The sequence below is a fragment of the Muscardinus avellanarius genome, assembly GCF_963383645.1.
Source record: "Muscardinus avellanarius genome assembly, chromosome: 3".
NCBI classification, from domain to species: domain Eukaryota; kingdom Metazoa; phylum Chordata; class Mammalia; order Rodentia; family Gliridae; genus Muscardinus; species Muscardinus avellanarius.
In genome coordinates this window covers 5,749,758-5,771,353 of record NC_137788.1, presented here as the reverse complement: position 1 = coordinate 5,771,353, position 21,596 = coordinate 5,749,758, and the positions used below count along the sequence as shown (strand labels likewise).

General features: G+C 55.6%; 1 protein-coding gene across 7 annotated transcripts in view; it reads right to left on the bottom strand.

Moving 5' to 3' along the window:
* Positions 1 to 21,596, bottom strand: part of CAMTA1 (calmodulin binding transcription activator 1) — a gene marked incomplete at both ends in the record, with an annotated part of 865,599 nt that overhangs the window by 85,732 nt on the left and 758,271 nt on the right. For all 7 annotated transcript variants that reach the window (XM_080693322.1, XM_080693323.1, XM_080693325.1 and 4 more), the window contains 2 exons: positions 3,318 to 5,164; positions 6,737 to 6,877. In XM_080693322.1, coding sequence (XP_080549448.1) covers positions 3,318 to 5,164; positions 6,737 to 6,877 — 1,988 coding nt within the window. The remainder of the gene's footprint in view (positions 1 to 3,317; positions 5,165 to 6,736; positions 6,878 to 21,596) is intronic.

The window sequence follows — 21,596 nt, the reverse complement described above, 5'->3', positions numbered from 1 at the left end:
TTCCCATGGCAACCTCTAGCCTGGCTGCGCTTAATGGTTTGTGATGTGCGCGTGCCCAGGGGTCTAATTGCAGCATCTTCTGCCTGGTGCGGCAGGAGCCAGTGTGGGAGGTGACGCAGGAGGGGTGGGGGAGGGGAGGGAGCGGAGGATGCCATTTGAGGTCTCTGTGTCCTGAGAGACCCGAGATGAAGATGGGCCAAGATTTCCAGTGTCGCCAGGGCAGGGCGCCTCTGGAGAGAGGGAGATTGTATGTGTGTACTGGTGACCAGCTGCAGCTGGAGGTGAAGCGGTGGATAGGGCATTAGGAGAGATGGGAACAGCTCGTGGAGGGAGGGACACTTTAAGAAGAGCTGGCAGGATGGCCTGGTGGCTAAGTGCGTGCTGGGGAACCACAGGCTTAGAGTTGGGTGGGAAAACGGAGCGATTATTGATCCAGCCTCATTGTGCACACGACAAAGCATGGCGGCTGCGAGCCTTGCCGCAGAGCCCTCCCTCTCTGGGCTTGGCAGAGCCTGGTTTAAACAGGCTCCCGACGCCCTCAGCGTGCGGCCAGCTGCGGGAGGGGGCAGGATGTGAAGCGAGCCTGCCAGGGAGGGGACTGTGGGAGCCGCAGGGATGGGGGAGAGGTACCTCTGTTGTTGGAGGGAGTGGCTGTCAGAGCTACTGGGGCCTCTGGGACTTCACCGTTGGCCATGCTGAGGCCCCAGAGGGGCATTTTCCAAATCATATTGACTTTGAGCTGCTTTTCTTTCTGGGTAATTAATCAGAGGCATCGGGGTTTCTGGAAAATCAGGGTTGGGTGCGCCAGACGGCCACTCCTTTGCCGTACCTGGGCTGCCCTCGCGTGGCGAACTGAGGAAATGACTTCCTCCAAGATAAGGTTCAGGGACTTGGAGGCTGGTGAAGGGTGGGGGGAGCCAGGCCTGATGCAGTCCCCTGGTCCCCTCTGCAGAGCCTCACAGGCCAGCTGGGGCCTGGCCACAGGCCAGGGTCCTGGGGAGAGAGGGACCTCTTCCAATCCCTTTGCCCCTGCAAGATGTGGCCCCAGGGAGCCTCTGTGCCTCTGAGGGCCAAATCTCCTGGGCCTGGGACAAGAGGGAGTCACCTCCTCTCAGCCAGGCACAAATAAGGAAACTGAGGCCAGAGAGCCAGGTCTCAAGGAGTCAGATCAGAAGACAGATCTTCCTGCCATCTTGACCCTTTCAAGTTGTTTTGTTTTCTTTTCTTTTTCCTTCCTTCCTTTTTTTTTTTTGCAGTACTGGGGATGGAACCCAGGGGCATTCTACTTCTGAGCTACACCCCCAGCCCTAATTTTTAGTCTATTTATTTATTTATTTATTTGCGGGTCTGGGGATGGAACCCAGGGACATTTGACCTCTGAGCCACACCCCCTGCCCTTTTTTTTATTCTTTATTTTGAAACAGGGTCTCACTAAGTTGCGGAGGGCCTCACTAAGTAGCTGAGGCTGTCTGAGAACCGTGATCCTCCCGTTTCAGCGTCCTGAATGCTGGGATTACAAATGTGTACCACCACGCCCAGCTTGAGTTGCATTCTTTAACTTCATAAGGGGGCAGGCCGCCCAGTTGGCCTCTGGGTACAAATCGCGATGGGCTCTATGATGACACTGCCGACCTCGGTGTTGCTGAAGACAGCGAGGGGTCGAGGCGAGGTGGGGGTCACACTGAGCTCCCCCCAGGGGAAGCCCAGCCCAGCGAGGTGGGGCCCCATGGAGGTGGACTGGAGAGGTGGGCACTGTGCTGAGTTACTCCTCCCGCCAACCCAGTGAGGTATGACTGCTCCGATTCTAGGGGCAGGGAAACAGCTCCTGGCCCAAGGTCACCCGAGCGTAAGCAGGGAGCCAGGATCCAACCCTGACACAGGGCAGCTGCGGTATGGACGCAGAGACAGTGTGACCGTGTGCAGGCAGCAGCTGGTCTGTCTAGACACGGGCTTTCCATCCAGGCCACCTTGCCCCAAGGCTGAGGGAGTGAGAGAGTATCTCTGGGGACATCTGCTCAGTGTCCCCTCTGTGACACTCAGGGAGCTGTGGGCAGCCATCTCTGGGGAGGAAGCATCTGGGTGGGGGGCAACAGACCTGGTGTGTTGTAAGCAGCAGACAGGCTGGCGGGCGGAGTCACGGAGCCCTGCGTTCGCAGCAGGGTATTTAGGGAAAGCTAGGTCTATGCTGGGCCTCTCCCTATCTCGTTCTATTTTAGAGATAAAGCAAATGTTCCTTCTTACATCTTTGTGTCTCTGAGGCAAGTCCTAGACAATCGTGCAGGCCTGGTGCCCAAAGTCAGGAATGGACCCAGCCTTCTGGGGGGGTGGGGTGGCAGGGGCATGGCTTGGAGTCCCAGGTCATGTCACGTACTTTAGACTTTGTGGATGGCCACAAGAATCTCACAAATTTGTGTTCAGGAGCTGCGGCAATCCCGTTCAGTTATTTTTTTTGTTTGTACTGGGGATTGAACCCATGGGCATTCTACCTCTGCGCTCTAACCCCAGCCCTTGTATATTTTTATTTTGAAATAGGGCGTTGATGATTTGCTAAGGGTCTGACCTCGGTCCTATGATCCTCCTGTCTCAGCTCTAGGTGTGTGGATTACAGGCATGTCCCCCCCATGCCTAGTTCTCCCTTTCAATTTTGATGACAATTCAATTTTTAATTTTTGCTTTGTTTTTGTGTATTTAGTAGAACAAAGTAAGAGAAATGGGCATGGGTGACCTGGGTGACCCATGATGGTGCTTTCTGAATGCTGTGAAAGCAAGCCTAGGGCCCCCTTTCTCTTTCTTTCTTTCTTTCTTTCTTTCTTTCTTTCTTTCTTTCTTTCTGGAACTGGGAATTGAACCCAAGGGCTTTCTACCTCTGGGTTACACCCCCAGTCCTATCTTCTTCTTTATTTTGAAACAGGGTCTCACTGAGTTGCAAAGGGCCTCACTAAGTAGCTGAGGCTGGCCACAAACCGCGATCCTCGTGTCTCAGCCTCCCAAGTGTTGGGATTATAAGGGTGTGCCACCACGCCCGGCTAGGGCCCCCTTTTCAAAGAAGAAAAGAACAAAAGAGCAAAGCCTAGCTGGACCATCGCCACACCTGCTGGGACGCAGCAGATGGCCAGTGGCCACACTGGGACGGGCACTTTGCCTCCAAAGACCCTCTTTGACTTTAAAACCACTGGCTCCCAGAAAGCTTGAGAACCACTTGAGGGGCAAAGAGAGGGGACAGCTTTGTCTTTATGGTCCAGAGCTTTGCCCAGAGGGTGACCGCATGCAAAGAGCCCAGCCCGTGGCTGCCTGGGCCAGGTGCGGTGGCAGCTTACCTCTGGGTAAGACCACTCTGGGGAATAGTCGGTCACCATGAACACCCGTCCGCTCTGCTGCAGCAGCCCCAGGGTGCCCTGGGCCGAGGCCGCCGAGACCACCTCTGCCACCTGCATGTAAGCCATGGTGCTGGCCCCTCCCTCGGTGCTGCCCAGCTGCAAGCTGCCCTGCTGGGGGCTGCAGCAGGGAATGCACATCTCCGCCTGGGTGAAGGGGGCACGCGCCCCATCTTCCGACTGCGAGAGCGCCGCGCTGTCCCCGGACACCAGCTGGTGCCCGTAGATGGTGCCACTGCCCCCCTCCACGGAGATAAAGTCATTGATCAGGTCGGAGAATTGGTTGCTGAACGAGATATCAAAGTGGTCCAGGCTGAGCTCCATGTTGGAGCTGTTGCCCAGGCTGGACTGGGCCACGGGGTACAGTCCCTGCACCACACTGCTTGGGAGGAGGGGGACGCCCCCGGCGCTGCGGATCACCCCGTTGGTCTCGGGCTGCAGGTAGTGCTCCGAGCCGCAGGCCTGAAGCTCCCCGGACTTGAGGAGGACCTCGCCGCCTTCCGCCGCCTGCGAGGTCTCCATGGTGACCTCCCCTTCTGCCGCCATGGCCTGGAAGTTGGTCTGGAACTGCATGAGGTGCAGGGAGGAGGTGGGCTCTATCCGCGTCTCCACGTGGCCGCTGCAAGAGCTGGCCTGGGACGAGGCCTCCGTTTTCACGGTGGGCATCACGAAGGTGCCCCCAGAGTCACTGAGGCTGCCGTGGGCGCTCTGCTCGAGGGGGAGGGGCTTGCTGGCGTCCTGGAGGAAGAAGCTCGGGGAGGGGGTCTGGTGGACGTGGGGGCTGTGGCCCGTCTGGCTGAAGCTGGGCGTGAAGTCTTTGTTGGAATCTATGGCACTGAAGTCCATCTGTTCCAGGGTGGTGCTGGGGCTCAGACCGCCGCCCGACGGCAGGAGGCCGGAGCCGGCGGTCAGGGAGAGGGAGCCGGCCGCCGCGGCCACCGCGGAGGAGGAGTAGGCCTCCTTGGCCATCTGCTGCTCGAAGGAGGTGTCCTCGGTCTTGATCTCTTTGGCGAGAACGCCGGTGAAGCCGAAGCTCCTCTCGGCCGGCGGCGAGTGCCGGATGTTGGTGCTGACCAGCTCGGCCTTCAGGCCCCCGCCCCCGTACGTCTGGCCCTGCTTTGGGTTGTTGAGGAAACAGTCGGGGTCAAAGTTCATGGTGGTCTCTGGAATCTTCCGGCCACCGTCGAGGGTGGTGGAGAGGACCAGCTCTTCGGACACGTTGGCGGGCAACATGGCCAGGCTCTCCGAGCTGCCCGTGGTGGGGAAGGCGAACTTGTGGCCGTCGGAGCTCACGGCCAGGACGAGGCCCTGAGAGGCGTCGGGCGAGAGGAGGTGGTGGTTGGGGCCGGAGGTGGGGGACATGGTGTACACGGCCTCGCTGGTGACCTCCGACATGAACACCGTGGCGCTCTGGGACAGGCCCCCCATCACGGAGGCCACGGCCATGCTGGACACGCCTGTGACCACGGGGCTGTCCACCATGTCGGGGTCGCTGTTGAGGCCGCTGCTGATGGACACGGGGGAGCTCTGGGTGGTGTCGGGGACCTCCACCTGGTTGGTGGAGGAGACCTCGGTGCTGTTCTGGTGCAGCAGCGTGGGCTTGGCCACCTTGCCGTTCCTCTTCTCTCGGCTGGTGCACTTGCTGTGGCCGTGCTCATGCTTGCCCTCCGACACGTCGTTGTGCTGCACCTCCGAGTGGCCCCCGTAGCCCCCGCCGCGCGGCTCCACCTTCGGCGAGATGATGCGGTGTTTGGCACTGTTGCACTTGTGGTGCACGCTGCTGCCCGCGCCTGCGGAGACCGGAACACAACGTGTGGGCGCGCACACGGGGTCAGAACCGGGACTGGCAGACCCCCCACCCCCCGCGAGCGTGGGGGCCCCCGGCAGCCCACACACCCGCCCTCCAGACACTCGGGGTCTTGGGCCCGCTTGCCCCAGCCCCGGGGCTCTCCTCCGAAGAGCAGGAAGGCTCAATCCTTGCTGTTCTTTTCAGATGGTGAGTGTAGCCCCTGGGACGTGGGTGTCTGGGAGGGAGTTGAGATGGATGTGTCACCCTCCAGGGAAGTCCCCTCCACCATCAGAGAGTGACGTTTCTCACCTGGAAGGCCTCTGGCTGGGGAAGGGACTCAGCCCAGGGATGGTGGCATGTCTCTCCCCAGCCCAAGAACCTGTCTCCAGCCATGCAAGCCTGTTTTTTTTTTTTTTTTTTTTTTTTTTTTGGTACTGGGGATTGAGCTCAGGGGTATTCTACCTTTGAGCTGCATCCTCAGTCATTTCCGTTTTCTGATATAGTGTCTAGCTAAGTTGCTGAGGCTGGCCTCCAGCCTGTGACCCTCTGGTCTCAGTCTCCCCAGTATGAGGATGTCAGACATGCACCACCATGCCTGGCTGAGCACCAGCTCTTAGGTACCATCAGGAGCCTCGTCCCTCTTGGGGACGGGGAGTCAGGTTGGCAGGGCAAGGTGGAGGGAATTTTCTCTCTCCGGGTCAGCTCTCAGACCTCTAGATCCTGCGTCAGAGGCTGAAAGGTGTTTGGGCTACGCTCCCTGCCGTCTGGCTAAGGCTGGTGCTATTCTCAGCTCTTTGGGGGACAAAAATCCTTCTAAGACCTGAGCTAGGTCAGAGCCCAGCCTTCGGGTTTGGAGGCAGAGAAGGAAGGAGGCCCAGGAGCTGAGCATTTCTGAGCTCTGGAGAGTCCCGGTGCCGCTCCTCTGAGTTGGTCTCTGTACCCACTTCACCATAATTTTCTTACCATCCCCTAAGGGTGGCTTTGCTTTGGATAAAGGGGTGAATTATCCCCACATCCTGTGATAGCCCCACCACCTAGACTCCTGAATGCCCAAAGACTTGGCAGAGAAGTGACCCGACCCTCTGATGGAGATACCTAATTAAGGCAACCAAGGGAGGGAGGACAGGGCCACATTCCAGAGAGCAAACACCATTATCAGAGAAGCAGACTCATTAGGATGAAGAACCAGGGATGCCTTCTCTTCTCCAAGGGGACAGAGGTTAAAGAAAGAGGTTTAGTTCAGGTCAGCCCGTTGACTCAGGGCAGATGTCCCTGAAAAGCTGCAGCACCCAGTGAGCTGGGCCTCCCGAGGAGGATACCCGAGGAGGATACCCGAGGATGGGGGTGTTGGCAACTCCACTGCCCACCAGTTCTCGAACCTGTTCCTAGAGGGAGCTGCCTCCCCAGAAACTGCTCTCTCTGGCCCACAGTGGGCTGCCCGGCCAGCTCTGTGGGGGCAGGACCAGGAAAAGGACCTGCTGAGTGTTTGTCCTGGATCCCAGCCCCCCGCCCCCTCAGAAGCGATCCCTGCAGAGCCAGGTGGCTGCCTGGCCGACCCGCGGGCCCAGCTCACCCAGGCTGCCGGTGCACAGGCAGTTGTGGGTTCGAGGCTGGGGCTTAGTCTGGTGGCTGTCCAGGATTTGCTGTACCAGCTGCTCCACCGAGAAGCCCGAGCTGCTGTTCCCGTTGCTGCAGGTCCACTTGATGCCGTGGACTGGGGAGAGGCAGAGACAAGACACAGCATCAGAGGCCAGGGGCCGCCATGGGAGGCCCTGCGTGGGGCAGGGCTGGCACCAGGTCCTCTAGAGCTCAGCTCCATCTCTGCTGGGAGGCCTGTGCCGGGGGAAACTGACATGAAGGAGGAGGGAAGGAAGGTGGCAGGAGGCAGGGCCACCTCACGGGAGTCCCTGGACTCTCCCCCAGCCTCCTCCCTTCCCGCACTCCCCAGACTTTTCTGCCCCAAGAAGGTCGCAGGAGGGGCTGGGAGAGACAGGGACAGGGCTGAAGGGCCCATGTGGCTGGGGTGATGGCAGCTTCAGGGCCCAGCGGTGATGACCAGCCATCTTAACAGCTGCCCTGGGCTTCCTTCCGGTTCAACCCTGGACCTCTGCAGTGCCTGGAGTCAGAGGGAAGGACCCCAAACAGGTTGGTTCCCCACCTGCCTGGCAGGACGGGGCGGGACATCTCAGATAAACTGATTCACCCTGCTGAGCTGGTGGCCTCTGAGCCCCGAGCCTGGCAAATGGCTCCATCCTGCTCTCCCTGTTGGCTCCGGGCTCCAGGGAGGGGAACCCAGAGCCCTGGGCTTGGGCTGGTGCCCAGCACTCTAGGAAGGGGGCTACAGTGCTGTGCGGGAGGAGCAGTGTACGGTGTCGCAGCAGCGGGAGGCAGTGGCTTTGCCAGTATGAACGCAGTTTGCCTCCTCTGTTGGCTGGGGCTTCTCCCTTGGCCTGGCCTCGAGGTGAAGGGCGGAGTCACAGCTCCGAGTGAGCACTGTCCTTGTTCAGTGCGAGGTTCCAGAGCAGAGGCCCCAGGCAGAAGCTGGCTCGGGCCCACATCTGGACTGGAGTCCTGGCTTTGACCTTGCTGGGAGAACTTGGGCATGGGCTCAGTCTCTCTGAACCTATGTCCCCACTTGTAAAATGAGGCTAGAATCGTTCCCGCACAATCGGCATGCCTGGCACTCTGCAGACCCAACACAGAGCTTTTGTTATAACTGTTAACAAGGATGGTGGCGACCGTGCCTGCCCACCAGTGCACAGCAGACCCCCTCGGTGGCTGCTCATCTCCTGCCTCTGCTTCTCGTCACATCTTCGTTTAGAACCTCCCAGGTGCGGTGTGTGCCGTTGGGAGTTCTTCCCCCTGCTGCGTGATGGCGCACGCTTGTAATCCCAGCGTCTGGGAGCCTGAGACAGGAGGATCGGGGTTTGAGGACAGCCTCAGATACTACTTAAGCCCTTTGCAACTCAGTGAGACCCTGTTTCAAAATAAAGAATAAAAAATAGGGCTGGGGTGCAGCTCAGAGGTAGAATGCCCCTGGGTTCCATCCCCAGTACCAAAAAAAAAAAAAAAAAAGTGCTTGATGCTGGCTGGCATCCCGCCCGCCTTCCAGCAGGTGTGCAGGTCTCCATCTTGGGCTCCAGCAGCCCCAGAGGTCTTGGCTCCTGCTGAGCAGACCCATTTATGTGTGTGTGTGTGTGTGTGTGTGTGTGTGTGTGTGTGTGTATACTAGGGGTTGAACTCAGGGGTATACTATATACTATCATCGACTTACCGCTCCGGCCCTATTTCATTTTTAAACTGTCAAATATTATTATTATTTTTTATGGTACTGAGGGTAGGACTTTTCTACCTCCGGGCTATACTCCCAGACCTATTTTATACTTTATTTGGGAACAGGGTCTCACTAAGTTGCTGAGAACCTCACTCAGTAGCTGAGGCTGGCTTCGAACCTGTGCAAGCCTCCTGTCTCAGCCTCCCAAGCGCAGGGATTACAAGTGTGCGCCACCACGCCCAGCTCAAACTGTAAAATATTTTTAATTATTTATTTTATTGATTTATTTTGGTACTGAGGGTGGAACCAAAGGGCATTCTACCTGTGATCTACCTCTCCAGCCTTATTTTTATTTTTTATTTCGAAACAGGGTCTCGCTAAGTTGCGCAGGGCCTAAGTTGCTGAGGCTGGCCATGAACCTGTGATCCTCCTGTCTCAGCCTCCCAAGAACTGGGATTACAGGTGTTTACCACTGCCCAGTGGTTATTTATTTATTTATTTATTTATTTATTTATTTATTTATTTATTATGGGTCTGGGGATGGAACCCCGGGGCATTCGGCCTCCGAGATACATCCCCTGCCCTATTTTTTATCCTTTATTTTGAAACAGGGTCTCATGAGGTTGCGGAGGGCCTCACTAAGTGGCTGAGGCTGTCCATGAACTGCGATCTTCCGGTCTCAGCCTCCCAAATGCTGGGATTACAAGCGTGTGCCACCACACCCGGTTTATCTTTTATTTTGAAACAGGGTTTCCCTGTGTTATTGCGTGCCAGCCTTGAACCTGAGGTCCTCCTCTTTCAGCCTCCCAAGCATAGGTTTATAGGTGTGTGCCACTACACCTGGCCCACTTGGGTTTATCCTCTCTGATTATCCAACCCCAGGAGCTGGAAGGGAAGGCCAGACTAGGGGTTGTCAAGCCTCATTATAGATACGGAGCCCTTTCTGCAAATAACCTTCTACCTGATATCCAATAGAGAAGACATAGCAGGAGGGGCTTGGGAAAGGCAGGATTGAGGGGTCACCTCCGTGTCCAGGGCCCTCCTCGGCTGGGCACCTCCTCAGATTCAATTTGCAGAGAAGACAGAGGTTCAGGGAGGGTCCACGGCAGCCCACCTCACATGGAGGGCCCCAGGGCAGCAATGGAGGCTGCTGATGCCTGAGGCTCGTGCCTGCGCTGTCCAGCCATCTGTCCCCTGCCTGGATGCACCCAGGCCCGCCTGGAGATTCTGAAGTTATTGGTCTGGAGTGTTCCAGGTTTTTGTTTATTTTTGTACTGGGGATTGAACCTAGGGGTGTTCTACCTCCAAGCTATACTCCCAGCTCCTTTTAAAAATTTATTTTATTTATTTTTTTGGTGGTACTGGGGATGGAACCTAGGGGTATTCTACCTCTGAGCTACATCTCCAGCCCTATTTTTTTTTAATCATTTAGTTTTTATTTATTTATTTTTGTGTAGTGCTGGGGGTGGAACCCAGGGGCTTTTCTACCTCCAGGCTATACTCTCAGACCTATTTTATACTTTATTTGGAAACAGGGTCTCAATAAGTTGCTGAGAGCCTCACTAAGTAATTGAGGCTGGCTTTGAACCTGTGCGATCCTCCTGTCTCAGCCTCCCAAGTACTGGGATTACTTATTTTAAAACAGGGTCTTGCTAGGTTCCTGAGGATCCCGCTGTGTTCCTGAGGCCAGCCTTGAGTCGGCAGGCCTCCTGTTTTAGCCCCAAGTGCTGGGATTCCAGGCGTGCACCCCCACGCCTGGCTGTGTTTCTGGTGTTTTAGAAGCTCCCCGGGTGCTCCCGCATGCTGCCGGGATGGGAGTACGCAGCTCTCTCCTCAGCCTGAAGGCGGAGGGGCCTGCGTGGCCAGGAGCTTCCATCCACGGAGACTTTTAGCTGACACCTGTTGCAGAGCCAGGCCAGACGTTCTCAGCGGTGGACCCACTGGGGTTGAAGTTGGCGTCTGGAGAGATGAGCTGATCTCAAGGCAACCCCAACACTGGCTTCTGGCCTCCGGGCCCCGCCGCAGTCGAGGGTCTTGGGTCAGGTGGGCTTGCTAATCCTGTGGGTGGACTGGTAGAATATTCTGGCACCTCTGACCAGGCCCCTCTCCTCTGACAACTGGGGCGCAGTCCCGTTCCTCCTCCGGCCGGCCCCCAGTGGGGGCGCAGCTACCGCGCCCTCTCTGCCTCTTGCCTTGTGCCTTCTGTTGTGAAGGTTATAAAATGAAAACCCAGTGAAGGGTGACAGATTGCAAACGGAGAATTTCTGGATGCTTCATGCAAATTACCTACTGTCTTGGCACATCCAATATGCAGATTGTCTACCTCCCCCCTCTGGAGGGGAGAAAAGCCCCCTCCTCGGGGGTGGTGAGCTGTTAGTACTGAATATCAAATACTATCAAGACGGCTCTTAACATGTCATGCTCGGCTTCCCGACACGTAATGAATCAGCGGGAAAGGAGATTTCTATAGGGAAAAAGCAAGTTAGGAAAGGAAGGTTAATAAACATGCACGCCGGCCTCCCCTTCCCGGCCCCATCCCCTTGGTGACAGCAGCGAAACGAAACTGCACCAAAGTATACTCGCTCGGTCGAGTGTAAGGTCATGACATGTCTGGGATGGGACCGAGAAAGAGAGAAGGGGATCCCCACCCCCAATAAAATAAGCCCCTGGTGGCTCTGGGTCACACCTGTCTGCCCAACTAACTGCGGCCTCCCTTGTTCCCAGGCACCTGGCCTGGGAGGGCGGCCAGAGCTATTTGGCCTGGCTGGCACCAGATCGCAGGCAGAGAGACCCTTTTCCCAGCCCTCCACACATGGGTCCTGGGCAGTGGTTCCTGGCCTGAGGTTGGAAAGGGACCTGTGACCCCCAGGAAGGTTGGGACAGGGTAAATACCAGAGGCGGGGGGGAGCAGGCCTGGGGAAGGATAAGCAGGCTTCAGCATGGGTCTCTACAGGACAGAGACAGCCAGGAGGGCCATACTCTACTGCTAAGAGCTGCCTACTGTGACTCCCCTGCGGCTGTGATGTCTTGGGCCGTCCACAGTATGGCTGGACAGATGGGCAGAGCTGGGGCCGGGGCCGGGGCAGCGGCTGGTGCAGGAACCTTCCGGCCTACTCCGCGGCTGACCCAGCCATTCAAGATGTTTACTCTAATTAGGACCCACGGCAAAGCAGCGGCGCTTCCGCTAATACGAATAATCAAAATGAAATCAATGCCAGCGGTATGTGGCCCGTGCTCTGGAGAGCGTCTTCCGAGGAATAATCTGCCCAAGAGGGGGCCGACTGCTGGGAAGAGAGCCATGGAGAGGCAGAGGAGAGGGCTGGCCGCTGCGGGGCGTCATCCCCCGTCCTCCTGGGCTGTGGCTGCTCCGTCTCGGGCCCTTGGGAAGATGGAGAGCTTGGACCGTGCAGAGTAAGCTAGATACAGCCCCCAGCTTCCCCTGCAGTGCACTAAATTCTCAGGTTGAAGCCCCACCTGTCTCCAACGTGAAAGGTCTTTATGGAGGTTAAATGAGGCCCTGTGGGTGAGAGTCTCTGTACAAGAGGGCTGGTGTCCTTAGGAACAGATGAGGAGATGCTTGTTCACAGAGAGAAGACAGCCATTTGCAAGCCAGGCAGGGAGGCCTCCCCAGAGACCAAGCCCAGCGTCAAGTCACCTTGACTGACACCCAGGCCCCGAGACGATGCATTTACTTCTGTTGCGTAAGCCCCCCAGTCCAGTCCCTGGTTTCTGTCGCTGCCGTGTCTCGGCCTGTTTTGTGCTGCTATAACAGAATACCATAGGCTGGGTCATTTAGAATGAACAGAAATCGATTCCCCGCGGTTCCGGAGGCTGCGAAGTCCCGGATCAGGGTGCCGGCGTCTGGCGAAGGCTCTCCTGCTACGTCATTGCGTGGGTGAAGGACAGAGAGAAAGAACCCATTTCTGGGAGCCTACCTGCCTCTTTTTTTTTTTTTTTTTTGGTACTGGGGATTGAACCCAGGAGCATTCTACCTCTGAGCGACATCCTCAGCCCATTTATTTATTTATTTATTTATTTATTTATTTATTATTTTTGGTGGTATTGGGGTTCCTGGAAACCCTTTTACCTCCAGGCTACACTCCCAGACACCTATTCTATATATATATATTTTATTTGGAAACAGGGTCTCCTAAGCCAGCGAGGCTGGCTTCGAAACTGCACGATCCTCCTGTCTCCGCCTCCCAAGCACGGGGATTATAAGATTAAAAGCATGTGCCACCACGCCCGGCATATATATATATATATATATATATATATATATATATGTATATATAATTAATTTTGAAACAGGGGTTTCATTAAGTTGCTGAGGCTGGCCTTGAACCTATGATCCTCCTGTACCTATGATCCCCAAGTACCGGGATTACAGGAATAAGCCACTGGTCCCTGCTGCAGGAGTCCTTTTTACTTAGTCAGATATCCTCTTTATGCCTCGCTTCCCGACACAGCTGCAGCGGGCATGCCATTTCCACATTTGTTTGGAAGAGACAGACACCCAGACTATAGCATGCAGCCAAACAAACTAATACAGCCTTCTTCTTGGGGCCTCCCCAGGCTCTCTGTGAGCCACTGTGAGATACACATCCTGCTTTGTGCTGTGTGTGTGTGTGTGTGTGTGTGTGTGTGTGTGTGTACAGTGCAAGGGGCTCCGACATCGGCGACTTCCCAAGCGGCCCCTCTTCTCCCACCTTAAATTCCACCCGACCCAGCATGGCCCAGCACAAGTCCCCACTAGCTCCAGGAAGCCTCCGTGGTACCCCAGCTCTGAGCCTCCACCTCCCGGGTCTGAATCGGGACTTGCTGAACCCTTGAGGACTGCCTTATCCTTGTGCGGAGGACCACGCCCAGCGCGCAGGACAGTGAAGGCTGGTTTAATGAAGAAGCGAGCGGACAATTTCTCAGTCGACCTCGCTAGCACTGGTCCTTTTATATTATATTCAGTCTCCTGCAGCGAGCTGAAAGTGGAGCTCGTATCTTTGCAACACTAAGAGCAAAAGTGATGGTATTTATTCACATGCCGTGTGCCCGGCACCGTGCAAGCTACTTTAGCGGTCGATTCCATCGTCCGGCACCGTGCAAGCTACTTTAGCGGTCGATTCCATCGTAAAAAGAAACCAATGGCCCTGATGTGCCCTGATGGCTCATGGTCTGTGGCCGGCCCTGGGCTGCTCAGGCACAGCCGGGGAGTGCCAGGCGTGGTCCTGGGGAGACTCAGAAATGCACATTTTCCTTGGGCGTGGTGGCACATGCTTCTAATCCCCGCATTTGGGAGGCTGAGACAGGGGGATAACAGTTCATGGCCAGTCTCAGCTACTTAGTGAGGCCCTTTGCAACTCAGTGAGACCCTGTTTCAAATTAAAGAATAAAAAATAGGGCTGGGGTGTAGCTCGGAGGTAGAATGCCCCTAGTACTGAAAAAGAAAGAAAGAAGGAAAGAAAGAAAGAAAGGAAGGAAGGAAGAAAGGAAGGAAGAAAGAGGCACATTTTCGGGTTTGACGTAGACCAAGAGATCAGGGACTCTGGTCCTCTGGGGTTCAAATGCACGCTTGTTTGAGATCCACAGGTGGAGATATTTCCTCTAATATCTCATGATCTTTTGAGGAGGAAACAGTATCCCAGGTTTTCATGGGAGGAGCAGGACTCTGCAAGGTTGTGTGACTTGTCCAAGGTCACACGGCAGGAGGGTGGATGGGGTGGGAGGAGAGGCGGGTCTAAGAGAAGGTAAGGAAGTTCTGGATGGCTGAGACTGAGAGGAGAGAAACAGCTACCCCAGGGGGCACAGATTCCCCTCCCTGTGCAGCAAGACTCAAGACCTCCCTGTCTCCCCATCTCTGCTTAGGAGGGTGCGGAGCTCTCTCCAGAGGTCCTGCCTTACAGCCAGGGGACAAGGGAGCAGGCGGAGGCTCTGGAAGACCCAGCTCCTCCCTCAAGATTCTCCTCACTGGGGGAAGGTGAGCAGCAGGCAGCCAGGCCCCAGTGCCCAGCTGAGTGGTGTTGGGAAGAGCTTCGACTCCTCTGGACCCGCCGTCCTCACCTGCGCCCCTCTCCTGGCCACGTGTCTCCCCTCCCATCCAGGTCATGGGATTCTGATTTGGTGGCGTCCACAGGAAGCCCCAAGTCCCAGTGAGATGATGACCTTTGCTCTGAAAAGTCACGCCTGGAAGGCTTTGGAAAGGATGGGACAAGGGGTCAAGAAAGAGCTTCGATGACTCTTGGTGACAGCAGCTGGAGAGAGCAGCCACCTTCCCTCTGTGCTCTTGCGGTAACAAGGATGCCAGGGCTTTGGTGTCCAGGGTGGTGGCACAGGCAGCACCTGCCAGAACTGATTTGGCCATCCTTGGCAGGGCAAGAGATTGCTCAGAGCTGTGTGTGAGCAGGTGACAAGGCGGGGTGGCGGTGTCCATGTCCCTGTCAGCCTGGGCTCATCCAGTGCTTCCACTCAGTACCTGCCACCCTCATAAGAGGGTGGCTGTAAGCTGGGCGTGGTGGCGCATGCTCGTAGTCCTAGTACTTGGGAGGCTGAAACAAGAGGATCCGGGTTCTCGGCCAGCCTCAGCTACTTAGTGATGCCTCCCCCCCACAACTTAGTGAGCCCCTGTTTCAAAATAAAAAATAAGGGCCAGGTGTGGTGGTGCACACTCATAATCCCAGTACTTGGGAGGCTGAGCCAGGAGGATCGCACAGGTTCAAAACCAGCTTCAGCTACTTAGTGAGGCTCTCAGCAACTTAGTGAGATCCTGTTTCCAAATAAAATATAAAATAGGTCTGGGGGTATAGCTCAGAGGTAGAAAGCCCCTGGGTTCAATCCCCAGTAACACACACACACACACACACACACACACACACACACACACACCTGGGTTCCATCCCCAGCACCGCAAAAAAAGGGTGACTGTTGAACTTGTCCAGGATAGGACATCCTAGAATCAGAAAAGGGGTGCTTCTATTATTTGTTCATGCAGTTTTATGAACTGGGGTGCTCCGGGTAACCCTGGATACGGGTCACTCTTATGCTCCATGTGACGGAGGCGGGCAGGAGAGGGAGTGAATGAGAGCCCCTTTGGATTCCTGAGTTGTTGATGCAGGCGGCTGTCACCATGGCAACAAGGTCAATGGGAGATGGCAGCCACGTTGGTTTAATTTTCACTGTATTCTTGTTGACAGGAATAAAGGCCCTGCTTCTGATTTCTTGGTTCAACTGGATGAAATTTTCATTAGATTTAACTTCTCATATCCAGACACCCACGTACTATTCAATTTCCTGATCTCACCACTAAACTCTCATTCTCCTATTGGTCCTGAGGACACAATTTCCAGAAATCCCATTTCGAGGGTGCGCCAAGACTGAAAGGGGGGCAGAATGGAGCGTGTGCTCGCTGTGTGCCCAGGGAACCTGCATGCCGGGTCCCCCAAGGGCTTGTTGGGGTTGGTTCTTGCTGTTGGAACCCGGGCGTCAGGATGACCCGTTCTATGTGGACTTAGGAGGCACGGGCTCCATTCCAGTGCTACACATCCTTAGAAAACCATGGAGGCAGAGTCAGGGGTTGAGAGCCTACCCCGGGCATTTTGTTTTCTGTGAGAGTCTTTGGAGGTGAGGAGCAGGGGCAGGAGTATGGGTAGATACAGATTCTCTCCTGAAGAGAGTTGATATGATTAAGCCGTTGGGGTATGGACTTAGTAGGTGGTAATCCTGGGGTGTGGTCTCAGGGCCTGTGCTCTTATCTTTCTCCTTGCTACCTTTCTCTTGCTTTGGCCTCCTTGAAGTGAGAACAGAACCTTTGTTCTTTTCTTCTCTGCTTCCCACAGCCATGCCCCGAACTCCACAGGCCCAGCCTCACATGGACCGAATCCAAGATCTCCAAACTTTGAGTAAATAAATGTTCCTCTAAGTTGCACGGTCAGTTGTTTTGGATCACAGCAGTGATAATGTTGATGGCGGCAGGAATTTTGGGGCTGCTCAGGTGATTCAAAGTCAGGAAGTTCAGACCACGCGGGCACACGACCTTTGCCTCTTGGCTTCCCAGGCGATCTCGAGGTGCTCTGCGACATAAAAAGAAAGCTTGGCTGGGCATTCCGACCCAGCCGAGCTAGCTGTGCCGTGGATGTGGCGATTCAGAGCTCCTTGGAGTTCTCAGAATCTTCTGATTTGTTAAGTATTCCTGTTACCCAGGCTGCAGATTCTTCCCACAGTCAAAGGAGATTGAATGTGCTAGAAGCTTTGATTGTTGAGCAATTTCAGAAGCACGATTCAGCAGGGGGAGAAGGAGCTTTGGGAGTCACCCCATTTCCAGGGGCCAGAATCCTTTCTGGAATCTTCTCCCCCTTGAGTGTAACTATAGCCAATTTCCCCAGGCCCAGATCATGGGCAGAGATGTCAGGAACAGATGTGAGTGACCAGCTGCCTGCCCAGCTCTTCCAGGGCACTTGGGAGTGGAGGCAGGAGACCAGGTAGCTTTTGGGGACGGTTTCCATCTTGCTTTTTGGAAAGCTGCTCCGGGAGCCATGACTCAGATGCCCTCAAGGAGGCAAGTTCCATCCAGGTCCCTCTAAGCATCGAGCCATGGGCCCAGTGATCTTCTGTTTGGTACTGGGGTTGGAACCCAGGGAATCCTGCCTTTGAGCTACACCCCCAGTTTTTTTTTTTTTTGAAACAGGGTCTCACTAAGTTGCTGAAGGCCTTTGATTTTTAAAGAGAGGCTTAAAATCTGGAGAGTTAAATGTTAGTGATTAATTCCAAAGCCGTCCCTTGGTGCAGGGCAGCGCTCAGAATCAGCTCCAGTGGTCAGGCTTTGGCTGGGGAGAGGGCCTCCAGTGCCCCCCACACCAGCATTAAGGCCCGCTCTGCACATGCTCCCCAAATTGCTGAACAGGGAGGAGGAAGCCAGAGGCCTTCTGTGATAGCACGGGATACAGTGTCAAAGCCACGCTGAGCTGCAGGCAGCCAGGAGAGAAGAGAAATCAGAAGGGGTTCCTCTCTTAGTCCTACTTGGGCCACCTCAGCTCAACAGAATCTAGCCTGAGGGAGAAATGAAGATTTGCAAAGCAAACCAGGCTTTTCCAGCGGAGGGAAGCCAGCCCCAAACCCCAGCCAGCCTGGCTCTGCCCTCTGCCGCCCTCCAGGTCAGGTGGAGGGATGGCTACAAGTAGCCCTGGCGGAGCTGGGCAGAGGCTGGGTCCACCTGGGGTTCAAGGACCCACCCTGCCTGTGCCCCTGGGACCAGCAGCTCCTAACCTAGGGGAACAGCATAGAGCCCAGGGGAACCTCCCCAGACCCGTCAGGACTGTCCCTGCCTCCCCATGACTTCTGAGGACACAGTGGGGGGACAGAGCCCCTGCCCTTAGTTCCCTGCCCTTAGGGACAGAGTTGCCATCCCTGTCCCTACATGCCCTACATGGGGACAAATATGTGCATCCTTCTTCTTTTTGTGTGTGTGTGTGTGGTCCTGGGGATTGAACCGTGGCATGTTCTACCTCTGAGCTATACCCTCAGACCTTTTTATTTTAAATTTTTATTTATTTGTTGCTATTATCATTATCATTATCATCATCATCATCATTGTTTTGTGGAGACTGGAGGATCACTATCCTCAGACAGCCTCAGCTAGTGAGGCCATTCCTAACTCAGTGCGACCCTGTTTCAACAATAAAAAGATTAAAACATAGGGCTAAGAGTGTAGCTCGGAGGTAGAATGTCCCTGGGTTCAATCCCCAGTACTGAAAAAAAAAATATATATATATAGCTATATCTATATATCTATACTTATCTATATCTATCATCTATATCTATCTATCATCTATCTATCTATCTATCTATCTATCATCTATCTAATCTCCAGGTTCCCGGGGCCCTCCCTGCTCCCTGCTCTGAGCCGTGGAATCCGAGTGTGTGGGGCGAGGCCCTGGGAACCTGTCTTTGCTCCCGCCCAGGTGGTCGCAAGGTGCACTGCTGCGCCTGCCACGGGGCCAGATGTCCACTCACGCTTTGCTGTGCTTGGGTAGACTTGGGGGTAAAACTACAGCTGGGTTGTCTGAGCCCCAGGGACAGTCCCTCGCTCCTGTTCCGAGTCTCACTCTGAGGTAGGAAAATGCTCGCAAGAGAACCCTTGGTCCCTTTCAGTAACAGCCGCCCAGCTCAAGTGCCATACCTGCAGCTCCGAGGAGCAGGTCCTTGACAATCATCCCTCCCTCTCTCCTTCCCTCCCGGGCAGGGGCCAAGCTCCCACCCCGGCTTGTGGCCAGCCAAGTGACGACGGGCACCTCTCCCTGGTCCCACCACGTCAGAATCTGAGAGCAGGGCCCTGGGCCTGTGGCTCGGCCACCAGCGGCCACCAGGTGGCGCTCACTGACCAGGAACCGGTTCGCACAGGCCCAGGGAGGGAGAACCTTTGTTGATTTTCTTGCTATTCCATAATCACCAGGATTACAATCTAAGCAAAAAAGCAAAACAAATAAACATGGCCCCCTCACCGAATCTTTGGTCTTTGTCTGAAAAGATGATGAGAAACAAGACCCACTGAGCACAGAGCCCAGGGCTCGGGAGTCAGCAGCAGCAAGGGCCCCGGGGCAGGAGGGGCCTGGCCCTGCTGGCCTGACCCGCAGGGCCTGGGAGAGGCCGCGCTGCCCACTCTGTGCTGTCTCTGCTGCTGTGGCCGCTGTCTGCAGGGTCCCGAAGCCTGTGGCGGCCTGCTGCTCCAGCCCTCCTGCGCCCGGGGCCGCCTCAGGCCGTGTGGCGAGGGCTGAGGCCCGGCTCCCAAAGCCCCAGCAGCTGCGGTGGAGACCGAAGGCGTCTGGGGTGACTGAGGACTATGGGGCGCCATAATGGAACCCCAAGCCCCACACCCACCACTCCTCGGCCACCAAGCCGGGCCTGGCCTCCGCTGCATGATCGACAGGACCTCAACCCCTCACAGGAGGCAGGAGCGCCATCTCCGCACCCATCACGGCCTCGGCCGCACGGCACAGCAGGACCTTCATCCCCTCACACGCAGCAGGGCTCTACCTCACCGTCAACACTATCAACGCAGCCTCCACCTGCTCACACCCAACAGGGCCTCAGCCCTGCACACTCCCGGCCCCATCATGGCAGCCAAAGCCTCCTGTGCAGGCTCTTCGAGGGCAGGGCCCGAGGGCCTGGGCTCCCCGTGTGGTGTCCTCACTGGGATGTCCAGCCCGGCACCAGGCAGGTGGAGCAGGTGCCCTAACTGTGTTCAAGGCCCAGCCCTGGCTGGGGGAGGCCCAGGGACCGTCCCAGGTGGCCTTTGGGTGCCCACCCTCCGCACAAGCCAGTGGCTTCATCAGCAGTGCTCGCGGCCTCCGGAGAAGCAGCTGGCTCTCTGGCTTTGAATGGCGTCTTCGGTGATGAGGCCACTGTCTGGACACTGCGTGCCTTATAGCCATGGTGTCATTACAAAATATTTTTGGTACTGGGGGTTGAACCCAGGGGCACTCTACCTCTGAACTACACTTTCAGCTTTAATTGTGTGTGTGTGTGTGGGGGGGGTACTGGATATTACACCCAGGGATGTTCTATCTCTGAGCTACACCCCTAGGTCGGTTATTTATTATTTATTTATTTATTTATTTATTTATTTATTTATTTTGGCAGTACTGGGGATGGAACCCAGGGGCATTCTACCTCCAAGCTATACCCCAGACTTATTTTTTATTCTTTATTTTTTTGTGGTGCTGGGATAGAACCCTTCTACCTCTGGGATACACTCCCAGACCTATTTCTACATTTTTTAAATTTGGAAACAGGGTCTCTTAAGCCAGCGAGACTGGCTTCAAACCTGCGCGATCTTCCTGTCTCTGCCTCCCAAGCGCGGGGATTACAAGCGTGCGCCACCACGCCCGGCTTTATTCTTTATTTTGAAACAGGGTCTCACTGAGTTGGAAAGCGCCTAAGTGTTTGAGGCTGTCCGCGAATTGCAATCTTTCTGTCTCAGCCTCCCAAATGCTGGGATTACAAGCATGTGCCACCACACCCGGCTTGCTTATTTATTTATTTGTTTGTTTATTTATTTATTTATTTATTAATTATTTTTGTGGCACTGGGGATTGAACCCAGGACATTCCACCTCTGAGCTGCACCTCCCCGCCTTGCCTTATTTTATTTCTTATTTGGAAACAGAGTCTCACTAAGTTGCTGAGAACCTCGCTAAATTGCCCAGCCTGGCTTCAAACCTGCGATCCTCCTGTCTCAGCCCTCCAAGTATTGGGATTATAGACATGAGCCACCAGGCCTAGCTTATTTTTTATTTTGAAACAGGCTCTTGTTAAGTTGCTAAGGGCTCTGCTAGGTTGCTGAGGCTGGTCTTGAACCTGCGATCCTCCTGTCCCAGCCTCCCAAATACTGGGATTACAGGTCTGTGCCACCGTTCCTGGCTGTGATATCATTTAATGACCACAGGGACCCAGGAGGCAGGGTCCTCGACAGTGCCTTCCCAGGAGGGAGGGTGTGGCAGCTCAGAGGGCCCGTGCAGCTGAGCAGGGCTGCCCACCAGGAAAGCTTGGAGCCAGCGTTCAGCCCAGGTCTGGGCTTCCCACGCCACATTCCAGCCTTAATTAAGCTGTCTATCGAGCCGGGCATGTTGGCTCGCACTTGTAATCCCAGCGTTTGGTAGGTTGAGACAGGAGGATCGCGGTTCTTGGACAGCCTCAGCTACTTAGCGAGACCCTTTGCAACCCAGTGAGACCCTGTTTCAAAATAAAAATAGGGCTGGGGGTGTCGCTCGGAGGTAGAATGCCTCTGGGTTCCATCCCCAGTACTGAAAAAAGAAAAAAAATAAGCAGCAGCAGCTTAAGCCCTGGTAAGCTCATGTGTGTCCCTGTGGGTGTGCATGTATCCGTGGGAGGTCAGGGCAGCTGCGTGTGCATGGGTGTACATGTATGTGCAGTGGTGTGTGGCGTCATGGTATGTGGGCGGTGTGGGTGCAGGAGCGGGCGCAGGCCGGGAGCCTGGCTGCCGAGGACACCCGCCGCAGAGGCCCAAGAACCCAGAAGGCAGCTGGGTGGCGCCCACGGAGTTGCCCAGTGACCTCAGGGGCACTGGAGGCACAGAAGGTCAGGCCTCCCGTGGCGATGCGGGGCCATCGGGAGGGGCTGTGGACGCAACTCCAAAGCTGTGGCCGTGTCCCTCC